Source organism: Nansenia antarctica (genome assembly GCF_963989245.1).
Source record: "Nansenia antarctica genome assembly, chromosome: 16".
Classification (NCBI taxonomy): Eukaryota; Metazoa; Chordata; class Actinopteri; order Argentiniformes; family Microstomatidae; genus Nansenia; species Nansenia antarctica.
The window spans coordinates 12,750,381-12,768,596 of record NC_137686.1 but is presented as its reverse complement, the minus strand read 5'-3'; the positions used below and the strand labels follow the sequence as shown (position 1 = coordinate 12,768,596).

The 18,216-nt window shown below is 39.4% G+C and overlaps 1 protein-coding gene across 1 annotated transcript; it reads left to right on the top strand.

Moving 5' to 3' along the window:
* Positions 1-2,168: 2,168 nt before the first annotated feature.
* LOC308171959 (testicular spindle-associated protein SHCBP1L-like) lies at positions 2,169-8,153 on the top strand (the record flags this gene model as incomplete). Its single annotated transcript, XM_080546871.1, has 10 exons — positions 2,169-2,531; positions 2,830-2,982; positions 3,297-3,511; positions 4,109-4,195; positions 4,522-4,740; positions 4,885-4,996; positions 6,343-6,496; positions 6,664-6,914; positions 7,171-7,290; positions 7,902-8,153. The coding sequence occupies 10 exons, from the start codon at positions 2,169-2,171 to the stop codon at positions 8,151-8,153; spliced, it is 1,926 nt and encodes a 641-aa protein (XP_080402997.1).
* Between the last annotated feature and the right edge of the window lie 10,063 nt (positions 8,154-18,216).

The window sequence follows — 18,216 nt, the reverse complement described above, 5'->3', positions numbered from 1 at the left end:
GATGCAATGGTGATTGATGGGTAACACGGTGATGTTTTGTGTGGATATGATCAGATCATAGTTCAGAATATCATAGGACACATGACAAAGAGATAAAGTAAACCGTATTAAAGCAGAATTGGTAAAATAGCCTGCTAAACATCTCAGTCATGTGCAGGTATTTGTATTAGTCATCGTAGAAAAATAACCAGATAAGTTGAACTGTCTCCAGACAAAATTAGACATTTGTAATGAATGCTGTTGATAATGACAAAGAACCCCTCATAGTTCTTACATGATTAAATGACATTGTTGTACTTGCAGCTATCCCCACGGCTGCCCCAGTAGCTGTTGAACACTGCGAAAGTGAACCCCTCAACAGCACTACCACGCAGCCTTCAACTGGTTGGTGAACTTTTATTCTATTAATAACAATAGAAATACAAATCAAACTTATTGGAAAAGTCCACCCCAGAAAAATTGCAGCTCATTTATGATTCTCAGATTTAGAAAAACTGTAAAATAGAAAATGCACTAAAACATAAAATGCACTATATTCTTCTTTCTTAAGATACAAAGATGAACTTCAAATCCTTGGTTGTGTACGGCTTGAGAATACTGCTCACCAAGGCAGTGGCGTTGAATTTGCTCCTCACGGTTAAGGCCCTTGTCTTCCAGTGGTAAGTGCACTTTATAACAACTTAACAGAATCAAAACAACAACTGTGCATCACTTTGCTAGGATTTGCTTGTTAGAATATATTGTTTATTAGGACATCATATCAATACAATTCATATCTCCTCTATTTACAGATCTTTTCACTTGGAGTCCTCGATTGATTTTCATATACATGTACAGGCTTATTAGAAAAACATGTTTGTGATTTCAGATTGTACGTTTTTAAAGCCTACTGATATTTTCTTGGATATATTTTACATCTTAAACAGCAGCTTTTTATCAAGGAGTATATGAAGTTAAAATATCATATATTCTAAAATAATTTCTAACTATCCTCTGCAATTCCTGTATTTCAAGTTACCATATGAATAGGTTGCTATAAATTCACTGAGCCTGCCATCATAGAATTCAAACCACTGTTTCAACTGTAATTTAAAACCACGAGAACAGCCAAACCAACTGATCTGATAAGGATCTATCAAACACCTTGGCTTCCAAGAAATGGCACGATCAGTTACTTGACGGGCATGCGTGAAAGTGAGCCACGCTCTGAAAACCCATCTGTCCATTCTACTACAATTACTGTTTGCTGCAGTTTTAGGTTTCCAGTTTGTAGCCTTTACAAGCATTTACAATCGACTTAACATTATGCATCTTAGTTCAACAAGTTGTAATACCTGGTGGTATGTGTAGTCTACATGTATTGCATTGATGTGAATGCTTAACATTTTGAATTATGTAAACAGGACGATGGCATGTAAATCACTGGGGTGGTTGAGACACAGTAGACTAAAAGGTTAATAAAAGTATCTCAGAGTCAGGTTCACAAAGTAACATGCATTTACAATGTGAGCTGACTGCGCCCCCTGGTGGACGGGGATGGTAATTGTTGTGACCTTTCATTGTGTATGCAGAATGAAGATGTGCTTTTGCTATTTTAGATATTGAAGGTATATGGAACAGAAATGTAACTAAGTGAATAAAGAAATATGAAGTATATATTGCAACAGTGTTTTTGCATTTGGAATCTTTGCTAGTGTGGCCCACATTCTACTCCTTAGAATCATCATCATCATCACACACACACACACACACACACACACACACACACACACACACACACACACACACACACACACACACACACACACACACACACACACACACACACACACACACACACACACACACACACACACACACACACACACACACACACACACACACACACACACACACACACACACACACACACACACACACACACACACGTCTTGAAGAGGTTACACATTGCTGTATATATTTTTTGGGTATTCAGTCTCGCGCTTCAATTTTCAAAACCTTCCGCTTCCATGATCTCGCGAGACAGAACCGGAGTTCGTTTGAATTTTTCACCAACTGCCGTTTACGCCAGACTCCAGGGTATTTGCGAGTAGCTACAACATCTCACACAGTTATCTTATCTTATCACTAAACTATATAGAAAATAATTATCAAACAAAGGTCAGACGATGGCGACCTGTTCCCCAGACCCACCTCCTCCTCCGGGTGAGGATGATGTTCGTGAAGAAACAATACCGAGAGGCAGTGACTCCAGCGAGGCGTCGACCCTCCAGAAGGCCTCGTCCAACAGTCCTGATCTGACCGGCGACGAACACGACGACGAAACTATCGTTATCATTCCTCAAACCGTCCGGAGCAAAATTACTTTCAGCAGAAACAAACTTCTAACTCCCAATCCCGATGGCGAAGAAGAAGAGGATGATGAAGAGGAGGCTCACATGTTGCCCCAGATCTTCATCTCCCACCAGGCGCACACGTACGACGAGCGGGTCGCCCTGTTCTGTGATCAGATGATCGCCAAGCAGCGTTCGGTAAGTCAACGTTAGAATGATAAGGTTCTATCTCCATTTTTGTCAACATGTACTTTTTTACATAATCTGATCCATTAGGTGTTTATTAATGCCTGTGTGGTGTTATTTTTTAAATGTTGAAATCTTTGAGGTAGTAATTCATAAAATACAAAGGTTCCATCTCACAAAACATAATGGAATGTAAAAACTTTGACGCTCAATATCTCTGAACTGCCCTAAACGGAGATAGAACCTTATCATTATAAGCTCACGACATATTTGATAAACATCTCATTTGTCACTGCAAATTGACTTTTAGGCAGAAGAGGCGGATGCAGCGATCACCGTGTACATCAATGACAAACTGGCTGGACAACAGACTTGGACCGCGGTGTGGAAAGTTGCCTGCGACCTCCTGCTTGTCAACTGCGATGTTATCGGGGACCTGTCTTACATCGGTGTGCTCGTCGAGGTATCAAGTGTTGTATTTACTTTGACTGAATCAAATTGAATAGCGGGGTGTGTGGCTGTTAGTGTACAAAGTCAGAGATAGATGACATTCGCTCGCAAGTTCGTTGCAACCTTAACTATGCTTAAGTGTCAGCAACACTTTCTTTGACAGGGGCTCCCTCTAGCGTTTGAAACTAAATACACAGTAGGCCACATTCAACTGTCAACCTCCAGTTGCAGTTCATGGTTGTTTGAAATATTAAGAACAATAAACACTTTATTTCATTATCTCCTCTAATTTGCGTTATTATTATTGTTATAATTGTGTATGTCTAGGTCAACTGTTCACCATGTGAAGACAAAATGGTCCCTCTTCGAGTGTCAGTCTCTGTGGCGGAACCATTCTCCTCCAATATCACCAACCTGCCAAGAGAGCTGGTTGAAGAGGTCCTGAAGGAGCAAGATTACTTTGTGCCAATCTTGGATGTCTATCCTGTACAAGGGTTGGGCCCTGCTGTGGATAGCATTGCAGAGTGCCTGGGACATGCAAGGTAAATACTAGGGGGCGGCAGTGGCTCAGGAGGTAGAGCCGGCGTCTAAGGTTGGCAGTTCGGCGGTTCAAACCATGGCTGGTTATGTGTCAAGGTGTCCTTGAGCAAGGGTCGCCAGGGTCGCCATCTATGGCCGCATAAAATAACAAATTCCAACAATTGACTGACAACTTGATTGCATGGCAATAAAACGTTTATTTTTATTTTTACTTTGTATTATTATTACTATTATTGAGGATATCTGAACATTGAAACCCCAAGGTTTGCCAGAAACAGATAAGCCTGGTCTTTGACTACATACAAATCTAAATAGAAAACCTAAATTGGAGGTTGCATTTTAGTCTAGATTTAGGCTTACGGCTTTAGTTTAGGCTTAATCTGTGTCTAGGTCCTCTGCAGCTCATCCAGAATGCTGCCTCCAGTCTGGTGTTCAATCTCCCCAAATTCTCCCATGTATTTGTCGCTTTGGACAAAGGTGTCTGCTACATGCCAACAATGTAAATGTAATGCAGTGTAGGTCAGCTTTTGACACCTGAGATCTTGTGCACAAAATTCTTGCAGGTTAGAGTACAGCCTGTATGAATCTCTCTGCTGCAGGTTTTTCTACGATTTCCTGTGGAGAGAATGGGACGATGAGGAGGAGTGTGAGGAGTACGCTGGGCTCATTAAGAAACGCCTTCAGCTGTGAGTAATAACCATGTTTACTATGCATGCAATTGGAAATATGACTCTGTCTGTGTTTCTTTGACATACCTTGATTACATAATCATCATTGATAATTGGTTGTGATTATTTCTCAGTTTGGTATTTCACTTTGTGGTAAAATTATTATTATCTTCACAAAATATAATGTTAAAGTGACATTGACACCATTGGCGGTATTCTGATTAATACACAACATCGTCTGTATATATTAGTTCATAATTAGTGTATAATTCGTTCATTGATGTTCGTGCTGAATCAAAGAATAAAGACCACTTCAGGGCAGGACACTTCATGCTCTGTTCCAGCTACTACGACATCCAGGATAGAACCATCCCTGGTCCGCTCAGCGAGCGCTACAGGAAGACCCTGAAGGAGTACCGCAGGAAGCGCCAGGAGCTGACCAAGTTCCAGACCAACATCCACGGGGAGGCCCTGCCATGGGAGGCTGTGGAGTGCTGGAAGAAGTTCTACGACTTGTCCATGATCTGTAACCTCCTGAAGATCTGGGAGGAGCTGCGCCTTCGGTACCGACACGCCCTGTACCGATACCAGTACTGGTCACACCATAGCCCTGGGTCACATACATATACATATTTTAACTATACATATTTTATTATTCATAACCTAACCTATATATATATATATATGTGTGTGTGTGTGTGTATAAGGATGGGATGGCATGGGACTTTCTACTGCCAGATATCCAAGCGCAGAAAGGGCCAGAGAGGATCAGGGAAGAGTGTGACACATATCGTGGCCCAGATGATGACACCAGACATGGTGGGTCTGCTTCTCCTCAGTCTGCTGCACACATGTGGAACATGAGTGGTGACAACTTAGTTGTGTAGTAGGAGTCGGAGCTACAGCTGTTTTGCGTTATTTATTGTTGTTTATTACAGAGGTTTGATCAGATCACAGCTTTGCTGTTACACCATATAGCGTCTAGGGCAGGGGTCGGCAACCCTAAATGTTGAAAGAGCCATATTGGACCAAAGAAACAAAAAACGAATCTGTCTGGAGCCACAAAAAATGAAAAGCCTTATATAAGCCTTATAATGAAGGCAACACATGCTGTAAGTGTCTATATAAGCTATATTAGCCTACTATCAAAATTACTAAGTAGGCTACAAATACATAAGCCTTAGCACATATGCATACAACCGAATGCAAACGTATTGTGCTTTACAAAAGTTAAACACTAGGATAGCGTAAAGGGGGTCTGGGGGGTTCCCCCCCAAAACATTTTTAACAGAGTAGATGCAATTTCGTGTATTCTGGTGCCTTTTAACAGGTGGGTTGATACTTTTATCTGGCTATACTAGCATGAGAAAAAATATGGATACATTTGTAATTTCATCCGGAGGAAGTGAGCAAACCAAGAGATCAGCCAAAAAATAGACAAATCTACAGACTGTAGACTACAGTACCAAATGAAAACTAGCCTCCCTCATCCTCTTTTCACTATTTACTATCTAAACCCTCTCAGACCCACAGGAGCGCCGGCGCTCCCAAATATAATACCTTCTTTAGAAGTTCATAATTCGGAAACGGTTTGAGCTAAAGACAAGCCGATTTTTGCATTTAAAAGTAAGCAAATAGCGCTCCCTGGGAAGCTCCCGTTCATCGATGTGCGTCGCCGATGTCCGTCTATAAATCTAGCCACAAAGTTGTAGACAATGTGGATAGTTTCTTTCTTTGCCTGGCGCAGTACTTCGTCAATCCCTGTGGATATAAGTCTAGTCTTGAAAAAAAAACGTCACATCCAGTCTCGTGTTGGGTCCAGTCAAAATGTATAATACTAGTCATGTGCCAACATATCCGAATCCTATTGGCCCACGTACAACATTACAGCGTAAGCAGGGAGTTGTAGTTCAAGGAGAGAGACCGCGGCAACGTAAAAAATAAATAATCGTTGTTAATTTCCATATAATTTGTGGTCAAAGCCACAGGGAGCCACTGAAGATGGGCAAAAGAGCCGCCTGCGGCTCCGGAGCCGCGGGTTGCCGACCCCTGGTCTAGGGGCTATAGGGAGTAACAATATGATAAACCAGGGGACAAGAACCAGAGGCAATGGGAGAATATAAATAAATATAAATGAACCGTTTATTCCACCGTGACCCACACAGATCAAGAACTTCTCGTCAGACACTCTGATCCTGCAGCACAGCAACCTGTCAGCAGCTCTGGACTCCTGCTTCTCCGGTGACACAGTGGTGGTGTTCCCAGGAGAGTACCAGGCCGACGCTCTGGCGTCCCTCACTGATGACATCATCATCAAGGGTGAAATACCTCCTTCTTCCAATAATACCAAGTCTGAATGTATTGTGATGAACCGACGCGAAAGAAAATGTTCGATGGACAATAAAGCTCTTGGGATTTCAATGTGGGATATAGATATCGGTGTACTGAAAGGGAAGGTAAGAGTTTTGAAACCCCCCCCCCCGCAGGAGAAGGAGAGAGGCACGAGGTGGTGTTCTACTCCAGCCCGGCCCAGGACAACTTCGTGGCGTCCAAATCGTCCGAGGTGACGCTGATGAACCTGACGCTGGTGCAGCACGGGACCTGCAACGGCGTGGTGGTGGTGGAGTCAGGACAGACCACCCTGGAGAACTGCACCCTGAAGTGTGACGGCACGGGGGTGTGTGTCCTGACCGGAGCCTCGCTGGTCATGAGGAACTGTGAGATATTTGGCGCTCAGGTACAGACGCTGCTCTCTCCCTCCGCCAGGGTCGTCATTGTAATGCGTGGAATGGAATGACGTGTGTGTGTGTGTGTGTGTGTGTGTGTGTGTGTGTGTGTGTGTTTGATGCCATTCCTCATTCTGTTCCATGCATCATCAATGAGACCGTCCTCCAATTTCTACCTCTGCTGGTCAAACCTGGGCAGGCAAGGTTAGGTCCAGGCTAGACCTGACCTGTTGGTGGTGGTGTTGATGGTGTTGGTGGTGTTCTCAGGGAGCAGGGGTGGAGCTGCACCCCGGCAGCACTGCAGAGCTGCATGGCAACGAGATCCACCACTGCGGCCAGCAGGCCGCTAAGGACTCCAAAGACTCCCGGGGAGGAATCTTCCTCAAGGTGACTGGAATAACGGAAGGCTTTTCATAACTGTCTGGAACACGACTCCTCATGTCCTCTCCTGTCCTGCACTCACTTAGTCCTCAAAAAGCATCAGAGGAGAATATGTAACATGTGACGGCAGCTGGTGAAAGGGGGAACAAGTCGGCAACCAATCAAAATGTTCTGACTTTTATTCAGAAAAACCTAAATACATTTAAACGTTGTTGAAAACCAATGACACGCTCGCTAGTCAAGCCAAAATATTGCAATGCAATGGATTCAGTGAGTAATCCCTACTACTACCTATATGTGTAGAGTAGTGGGGATTACTCACCGAATCCATTGCATTGCAGTATTTTGACTTGACGAGCGAGTGTGTCATTGATTTTCAACAATGTTGAAATTCATCAAAAAATGTTCAGCATAAAACATTTGGTCGGTTGCTGACTTCACCAGCCGCTGTCACATATGAGGAACCTAGATCTTCACCAGCGTGTCCTCAGTAAGACATGAGTGGAGTACAAAGAGGACCTGAGGAGTCGTGTTCTTAAAAGTCAATAAAATCGATCCTATGTCAGTCGATGATCAATAACGTCCTGTTCTGACGGACGTCCTCCCCGCGACCCCAGGTCCTCCCTCAGCCCCAGCTGAAGCTGTGCAACAACCACATCCACGACAACAGCGGCTACGGGGTGACCCTCCTGGTCCCGGACAGCCTGTACAAGGCCAGCCAGGAGGAGCTGGGCCAGACGGCCGGCGGGGACCACCTCTCCAAGACCCTGCAGAAGCTCAGCCTGGAGGTCCACGCCAACAAGCTGGACGCCAACACCTTGGGAGATGTCGGCCTACAGCGGTACTTGACTCGGGAACTGCTGCGCTAACTGTGTTTGTTGCACCCTACGTACAGTTAACTTTATTGGACGTAGCAGTTAGCATAATACTGTCACGTTTCATATAACCACTTACCACACACTATAACTTTAGAATATACACACTATAACTTTAGAATATACACACTATAACTTTAGAATATACACACTATAACTTTAGAATATACACACTATAACTTTTAAAATATTTACATTAAAATAATACTGTTAAAATTCCTCATGGCTCTTTCATTGTGCACACCAAACATCATTAACAGACAACAGGTAGTGGTTGGAAAAAACAAGTTTTAATCAACAGAATCTTCTAATGGCAGCAGACCTGGTCTTTGAGTTAGTACCCCACTCTGGCCAGGCCCACAAGATGACATGAGATCAAATTTAACATAATATACAAAAAGACATCTAGTCTCGACTCTAGAAAGTTTAGAGAATATAGTTCATGACAATATTTTGGGATTTTAATAAATGTCTTGATGCTCAATATGTTCTGACATGGTACAGTATAAATGTCCTCATCTACGGGACAATAAAGTTATGAACATTTTGAATAGGAAGTAAATAAAACCCTACATGACTGAAATGTCCTAATAACCAACACAGAAGAATCAGTTAATGTGACGCCTTACAAACAGGACATGAGACCTACTTCAACTAACACCCACCCCTCACCCTCACCACCCGCCCCTGTTGATGGTGTTGGTGGTGTTCTCAGGGAGCAGGGAATGATGAATCTCCTGCATGGGAACGAGACCCACCCACACACACACACACACACACACACACACACACACACACACAATAATTCGAGTTATTTAAATGGGTCATGAATGTTATATTTACATGCTCATGGACCAACAGGACCCCTAGTGGCCAAACTGCAGAACTGCCTCTGCCTCTTCAGCAGCACTTTCGACGTCAACAAACCAAGCAATCATCTCCAAGTGTCTCAGCATGAAGGTGCTGAAAATGACTTCAAAGTCAAGTTCACGTGAAAAGATGACCCCCTTTTCAACACCTAGCGCAGTCAGCAAGGCCTAGAGCCTATGCCTATTTAAAGTCAACCTTGAATTTGAAGGTCTACCTTATATAGGCCACAGGTGAGGCTATGCAATGTAGTGCTATTTTGTGCAGCAATGTAGGCCAATAGGTCGGTGTGTTGACTATTTACATGTGCTTATAACTTCCTGCAACACAAATATGTACGATAGAGAAAGGTAGGCTATATGGGCTACATTTGTCATGAGGATGGGAGCAGAAGTCATAGTTTGGTTTCAGCAGAGAGCATGATGGACCAGTCAACCAACTAAAGCCTGCATGAATGACAGCCGTCTGAAGGTAATTAAGCATATTGTTGAAATCTATCATAGTAGGTTATAGCCTATGTATTTATACAATATTATATAATTTATAAATGAATTTAATTGTAGTTTAGAAACGGTTACACCTCCTATGGTATCCCATGTAGAGGCAGTGGACCTGAAAGGCAATGCTGGAATGGTGGATTGGTAGGCTGTTACATTTAGGAACATGTTACAACTAAACAGTGTTTTCAATGTTTGGAGAGTTTTCAGAGTGAGATTTCTGCAGTGTTTCTCCAGGAGAACAATTGCTCAATCATGTGCTGTAAGTCTGTCTGAGTGCTATGCTACACACTTCATGGTAAACATCCAACCATGCTCATGTAAAACCCCTGTAAATGATGTATTTGAATAGATATTAACTAAGATGATTTGCTGTGTGTTGAATAACGTCTCTGACTTGACCTTGACCTGTCCTGTTGGCTCTGTAGGAGAGAAGAGGATTTGTGTGCAGGAGTGAAGCACTGTGGTCTTCTGGTTCTAACAACAGGCTGGTGTTTGGTTCTGGAGTCAATCTGTTGGTACAGCCCAGTAAGTAAAGTCATTACTTTCCAATGTCAATACTTTGCTATTGTCCATAGAGTCACTCTTATATGTGTTTGTGTAGAATTACCTTTTGGTTTGAAGTTTAATTGACAATGTGTGGAAGCATACTGTTGATTGGACTATTCAGTTTATGCATAACAATATTTTCAGACTTGTAGCAAATACAGAATGTATTTGGCTATTTTCTTGGTTCTTCGTTGATTTTTATGTTGTATGACTTTGATTTAGTACTTTGAAATGTTATGTTTGTGGATATGAGGGAACTACAGTGCAATGGAATCATCTCACAAGTGCAAACACTTGAAACTATTTCAAAAACATGTTTTTACCCAGGTCTGATTTGCATTTCTAAACGGTTTTGGTTGTGCTGTCTGTAAAACGTTGGTTGGGATGGTCTGTTCGGGGCACAGAGTAATTGTCATAGGCTTTATCTCAGTGTGAACGCCCAGGGGGGAACCAAGATTGTATTTGGAAGTGGAACTAAAATGATTGTTGAGACAAGTAAGTCTAATCTTTTTGTGTGTGTAGATGCTATCAAAAGCATACATATGGTACACAATTTATCTCAATAATTTAGATTGTTCCTAATATTGTTGGGATTACTGGATTAACGAGCACCAGTTACAGTAAATGAATGCTTCAGACTCATGAAAGCTGACTGAGTTTGCACAAATCCTAACCCTAACCCTTCTACATGATTTTCTATGGGCTTACCTGAATGTGATATTGTAGGTAGTAGGTACAAATAAAGAGTAAAATGTTATGAAAGGAAGTCAAAGGTAGATCAGGTTTTTAGTGGGTGAGAATCCACTGTGTGAATTCAAACACTGACAAACGTGTGTTTGGAAGTGGAACTCAACTGTTTGTAGAGAAAGGTGAGATTCTTTGAAACATTTTTTTCTAACAATAACATTAAAAACACTTTTTAAAAACACTACAGTAGCAATCTATGAATATCTTAAAGAATAACATTTCCAGCCAATGCAATGAGTTCAATCTAGGATTACTTTAAGCTCTTAAGGCCAATGCACACGGCGTGCGATTTTGTCGCACCGCCGAATTCGATTCCATTGTGTTGAATGAGACCCAATGAAGCAATGCACACGGCGTGCGATGCGATATTGTCGCACGACAACATTCGATTCTCCATTCACATTCATTCATTCATTGGTGTGAATTGAGAATCGAATGTTGTCGTGCGACAAAATCGCACGCCGTGTGCATTGGCCTTTACATCTGGATTAGTTGATACCGAAATTCCAGTTTATTGATTTGATCTATTTGATCTTTTAATTGATGGATTTATTAATGCTACATAAGAGAACCAAGTATCTTTTGATAGTGATTGTGATGGTTCATATGGTAAAATAAGTGTTTGTTTGTTCGTTGGCTCATGTGTAGACCTCTGTCATGATGTTAAACACACAGCAGTAATTGTGCTGAGATGGATCACTGTGTGATTACGACGGGTGGAGGAAAACTGATATTTGGTGGTGGAACCAAACTGGTAATAAACACAGGTGAGTTATACTACTGTCTCCACCGTGCAGAACTTGAACGTGGTTGAAAGAAGTTTATTTTGAGGCCCCAGCATTGATTTTTATGTTCAATACATTTGAGATTATTACTACTACAGTATGAAGTACTCTTTATGTCTTGATTTCATGTTTAAGGGTGGATAATTAATCAAAGTGATGATTTAGATTGTAGATATTAGATATTATCTACAAATACTGAACCGACAGTAGGGTCAACAGTACATCTGGATTAGTTGGTATTTAGGATCCAGTTTATTGATCATCATCAGGTTTCAATCACCAAAAGGGATATATGGAAAAGGCATAGCAGAACCATATGTCTGTTTTGTTTGAGAGATCTTATGACCAGTGATAGTTTCTTTAGAAGTTGGCTCATAGAATACACAGCTGTATTTGTCCTGCTATATAACACTGTGTGAATACGGGGACAAATGGAAAACTGATATTCGGTAGTGGGACCAAACTGTTCATAAGTGCTGGTGAGTGATTCTATGTGATTTGTATTCACTGTGTAACTGAAACATTTCTTTAGTTGTTTCTGCAATGGTTTTTATGATTAATTATTTAGGTTTAGCACTTTTGAAATGGTTGTTGGTTGTGGATATGAGACCGATAAGGGAACAGCAGTATAATAGTCTCAGAAGTAGAAACACTGCCTGCAAATATTTAAAAAACGACTAATTTTGCCTCTGATTTGCATTTTTAAACAGTTTTGGTTGTTGCACGGTGAGGATGAGGGAACTTTAATAGGCTGTAGTGCTTTGGGGTTTATAGACGGGTATGTCAGACTGTGTGAATAACGCTGGGACCAAAATCATTTTTGGAACAGCCACAAAGCTGTTAGTGTCAAGTGGTGAGTGGATTTTGTTTTGATAAGCAAGTCAAAGTGCCCTCTATTGATACATAAAATGCATACAATTTAGTTTCTTAAAAATTATAGTTTTGCATGTCAGAAGAACAAAGAGGGAAACACATTTTTTTCAAATGTGAAACAAAAAGATATATGGAGCATATACATTGATTATTTACCATTTACTGAAATTGATTGCATATTGGCAATAGGCCAAGTGTCTCCCCTAGAACATGTATAAACGTTACACATGCAGAGGGAATGAAGTATACAAATGCAACTCTAATTTCATTACATTATATAATAATATTCTGTCATGTTATAAATATACAGTATTTTATTTATATTACTTACATTACATATAATTTATATGAGCTTCCCTGATGAAAGGAGCTCTGAACGTTGTAGTAAAGTAATTGATCATTATACATGTAATTTAATTCCATCATGTTATTCTTTGATGTTTGGAGGATAGTAGGTTTTTAGTTAGCTGCCAAACACTGTGTGACTACAGGGAATGACATTGTGTTTGGAAGTGGAACACAGTTGTTTGTTGAATCAGGTAAAACCCCCAAAACATTTGTTGCAAATATGTACAGTAAAAGTTGATCAAGAAAAATCTTCTGATAAACCATTTAGCATCTAAATTATTTTCTACTTATTATTTTACATACTGTAGTGCACGAGCAAGTCTCGCATACTGTGCAATTGCATTGGTAACATCTTAATAACATCTTGTTAATACAATGTTATTACTACAGAACAATATCAATTCTCAGGTCTCTCTCCTGAAAAAATTGATTTTTATCTCAATGAGACTAATCTGTATAAATAAAGGTTGATAAATAATGAATACATTATAGAATGTCAGAATGGACACTGCACAGTTTATGTAAGGAGAATACGTGCTGTGTGTCTAGTGGAGGTGGAAATTACAAGTTGATCTTTGGCACCGGCACACGATTACATATTGAATCCAGTAAGTGTGTTTGTTTATTATTTCATGTTCTGCCAGCATTCAAAATTTGAATTGTAGTTTTTAAGTCTACAGTTTTATTTACAAATATGTTATTGCTATTGAAAAGGAGGGAAACAGACAGAGGTATTACAAAGAACTGTACTGTACATAATTCTGGCTTGGCCAGACTGTAGGTAGGATGTTTTTGCATGGATGTTTAGCCGTGTGTGACTATTGGTGGAAAGCTAGTGTTCGGAAAAGGAGCTAAGTTAACAATAGAAACCGGTAAGCAACACACATCATTACTTTAACATATGAAAGGACAGCAATAGATTCAACAGATATACAGTATGATGCTAGTAAATGGTTTCTGGGTTATTTTTTAAATGCATACATTTCTAGACAAACTAGATATCCAATAGATTATTGCTGTGCATCGATGAACATAGAAAACATTCCTACTTAAGTTAATCTAATACATTGTAGATGGCGTTGGTCTATAAGAAGTGTGGGAAATTATATGTTAAAAATACCAATAATGTGTATAGAGTAACAAGAGTTATTGCTGTGGTCTACAACTCTGTGTGAATGCACAAAAGATTATCTTTGGTCATGGAACAAAACTGATCATTGACTCAAGTAAGTTTAAAATGCAAGTTACATTCTTGTTTTGTATAACTATAATTGTGATGTTAAGTCCACAGCATAACATCAGAACAAAATAATATTATGTAGATAATGGTTAGGATAGAGGCTCAACTTTAGGTAGTTCATTGTTTTTGTCAAGCCTTGTGTTAGTGTGTGAATACTGGAGCAGAGAAGCTGGTCTTTGGCTCTGGAACAAGATTGTTTGTGGAACCAAGTAAGATTTACTGTTCAATAGATTCATAGTTGCCTCAAACTATTCATGTTCGAAATTTATTATGAATTTGGCCATTTACTTTACTGCAAATGATTTCTTGAATGTTCAAATGTTAGTTTATGCCACAACCGAGATAATGTAGCCTAATAGAGACAGTTAATCTAAAGTTGATAAAACAATAATGTTCAAGAGACCGTTTGTGTCCAACATGCCAAGTGTTATTGTTAAGGTGTCTAACACTGTGTGAATGTTGGGCAAAGATTCATCTTTGGTCAAGGAACTAAACTGATCATTGACTCCAGTAAGTCTAAATGCAAATTATATTAGATATTTGACTATTCATAATGTTGTTGTAAACGAGTCCACAGCATAACATTATAACGAAAACAATATAATTTGAATATTGATTAGGATAGATGAGAGGTTCAACTTTAGGTAGTCCATTGTTTTTGTCAAGCCTTTTGTTAGTGTGTGAATACTGGAGCACAGAAGCTGGTCTTTGGCGCTGGAACAACGTTGTTTGTGGAATCAAGTAAGACTTACTGTTCAATACTGTAGATAAACCTTACAAATGATGAATCTGACTTTATTGCAAATGTTTTCTCACGTTAAAACTCTTAAGTTCTTGCCACAACTTTTATTTGTACAGTTATTATATAAATCATCTATTGTACCTGACCAACAACTAAAGTTTTATCATAGCTGCCTCGATGGTCTTTCAAAGAGACACTCTGTTAGTGGCAGTTATTAGTATCTGGTTTGTTAAGGTCTGCCGTGTGGCCGTGCCAGACAACGCTCTCTGAGGTTATCGTTCAGGGCTGATACATTGTGTGACTGCGACAGGAGGAGACTGGAAAGTCATATTTGGAACAGGGTCCAAACTGATTATTACAACCAGTGAGTACCTGGTTATATCATGAATATGGTTTTAGATCATTCAACATCCCAGATAGCCGTTGACAGTGTCACGTGTCCCTTTGTTCAAGCTATCTAAGTCATAATTAGGTTTTATTGATGTGCTTGCATTGTGTCTCACTACATGATGTAGTTAAAATAGGAAATAATGTTATTACTGTAACCAAATCAACACAGAAAATGCAATCATTTTGACAAATGACCACAGGTCATCAGATAAAACTAGTCCTGTGCCAATGGGGCTTAAGACAGCAAATGGATATTGAAGTATTGAGAAGATTTTTTTCTGAGAGAGGAATGTTAAAGTGTATAAAACTCCTCCTTGATAATCTAGTCCTCATTAGAAGATATAATGAGTATATACTGAATTAGTATGCTACTAAGTTTATGTAATGGGGGTTCATGTTGTGTGCTTACTGGTGGTACCGACACAATCTTCTTTGGGACAGGCACAAAGTTAGTAGTTGGTTCAAGTAAGTCAATTTCATCACATTTGGGTCAATGTTGGAATGCTGCTGTCATTGTTTTATTTCTCTATCTGACCAACAGTATGGGAGTGCTTGGACATGTTATTGAATGGATGAAGCATTTTGGTGCATTAGTGGCACACTACACACACTTTCAATTGGCAGTTTTAAAGCAATATTGACAACTTCTGCTTCTATAACCTTATGAAATGTTGCTGAATATAGACGATGAGTAGTCAACATAGTCATGGCACAGTTAACGTAATGGGGGTTCATGTTGTGTGACTAGTGGGGGTAACGGCAAAATCGTTTTTGGGACTGGCACAAAGTTAGTAGTTGGTTCAAGTAAGTTCATTTAATCAAATTCCTTTTATTGTTTAGGTAAATGTTTACTTTGGTTGCTTATGTTATATGGAGATGCCATAATGCAATATATGGTATATAGATTTTACGTCATGGTATTACCCAGAGAGCTGCTACCTTTTCTCTCAATCACAACCAGGGCATTTTTTTTATCACAATATTGAAAACTTCTGTGTTAACAAGCTAATGCCATTTAGTTGAGTACAAACTAGCAGTTTCTAGTCGACTACTAGCAGTTTCTAGTCAAAATTACTAATAGTCGCATAGACACGGTTAATGTAATGAAAGTTCAGGTTGTGTGGCTAGTAGTTTCAAGATTATCTTTGGGACTGGCACAAAGTTAACAGTTGGGTCAAGTAAGTTAACGTCAATGTCTATTCAATGTTTCGGAAAATACACTTAGTCACATTCTTTTGAATGGGCAGATTTAAAGCGATATTGAGATATTGATCTGGCTCAAAATGCAAACTATTGGTGTCTGCAAAGATAGTTTATGTAATGTGAGTTCATCTTGTGTGAGTAACGATGGCTTCAACAAAGTAATCTTTGGGACAGGCACAAAGCTGATAGTTGACTTAAGTAAGTTAATTCAATTACTTCACATGTTGGGGGATAAAAATCACTGTTGTTACTTGTAGAGTGACCATAAAATACATGATTTATATTATACACTATAGATAGATATTATAACAGTGCACCAGTTATTCATTCCTAGAGGCGTTTTACTTAATTGTCTTTTTTGGGTCCCGGCGTATCAAGTCAGTTTGGACCCAATCTTTAGGGTGTCTTATTGTTCTGTCCATGTTCTGTTCAGAATGATCATTTGAGAATTTTGAATCCTTAGATGAAATATAAACAGCACATTCAAATGAGTTATTTACATATACATATATATATACATATATATATATATATTTATATATAAATATATATCTATAATTTAGGATATTCAATACGAGACGAGTAGACTCTGTTTAGACACAGGACAGTTTATGTAATGAGGATTCATGCTGTGTGAATTCTGGAGCTGGTCAAAAGATGATCTTTGGGGCAGGAACAAGATTACTTATTGAATCCAGTAAGTTTAATAATATTTTCAGAGTTTACATTAATCAATGCGGTTGAACATGCAAATACATCTGATTTAGATTGATTGATGAATTGAAATATAAACAGTGACATAGATCTAAAGAGGTATTGCACCTCCATGACTATAATCAGGATACCAAGATAAACATGTACTGTAGATGCAGTGCTATACAGTAAATGGTTTCCAGGTTGCATGGCAAATGGTTTGCATTTGTGAATACAGACTGTGAGTAGACTCTCTGTTTAGACACAGGACAGTTTATGTAATGAGGATTAATGTTGTGTGACTACTGGAGGTGCTGAAAAGATCATCTTTGACACAGGCACAAGACTACTTATTGAATCCAGTAAGTTTACAAATCTTTCTGCGGTATGCTATTAATCAATGCTAGTTGAGCATAAACATTATATAATTGAATTGGAATACAAACAATATATATTGGTGTTGAACTACACAAGGGTTTACAATGAACTGTGACAGTATCACATGTCCATAACCAGAAGGTATGTTTCTGTATGGATGTAAAACTGTGTGTGACTGCTACAGGAGCAAGACAGATAGTGTTTGGACAAGGAACACAGTTAATTGTAACAACAGGTGAGCAACAATTCCCAATTCCCAACATTCACCATTACAGCTGATTAAATATGTAGATGCAATGCTATAGTAAATGTTCTCCAGGTTATAAAAACCCAATGTAAACTTTAAGTAGACTGTATGTAGTCACAGGACAGTTTATGTAATGAGGGTTCATGCTGTGTGAATGCTGGAGGTGCTAACAAGATCGTCTTTGGCACAGGCACAAGATTACTTGTTGAATCCAGTAAGTTTATTAATTTGTTTAATTCGATTGATGAATTGCAGTTGAAACTACAATAATAACGTTTGCATACTTAATGATAGAGGGGAGGGAGTAATAGATTTTTCAAATAAAAAGACAGACAGGTATTTCACTGAACTATAATTCTACTAGTTTGACCATAATTAGCAAAGATGTTTCTATATGGGCGTACAACTGTGTCTGTCTCTTAGTGGAGCAAGAACAGTTAGTGTTTGGAAAAGGAACAAAGTTAATTGTAACAACGTGTAAGCAACAATTCCCAACTT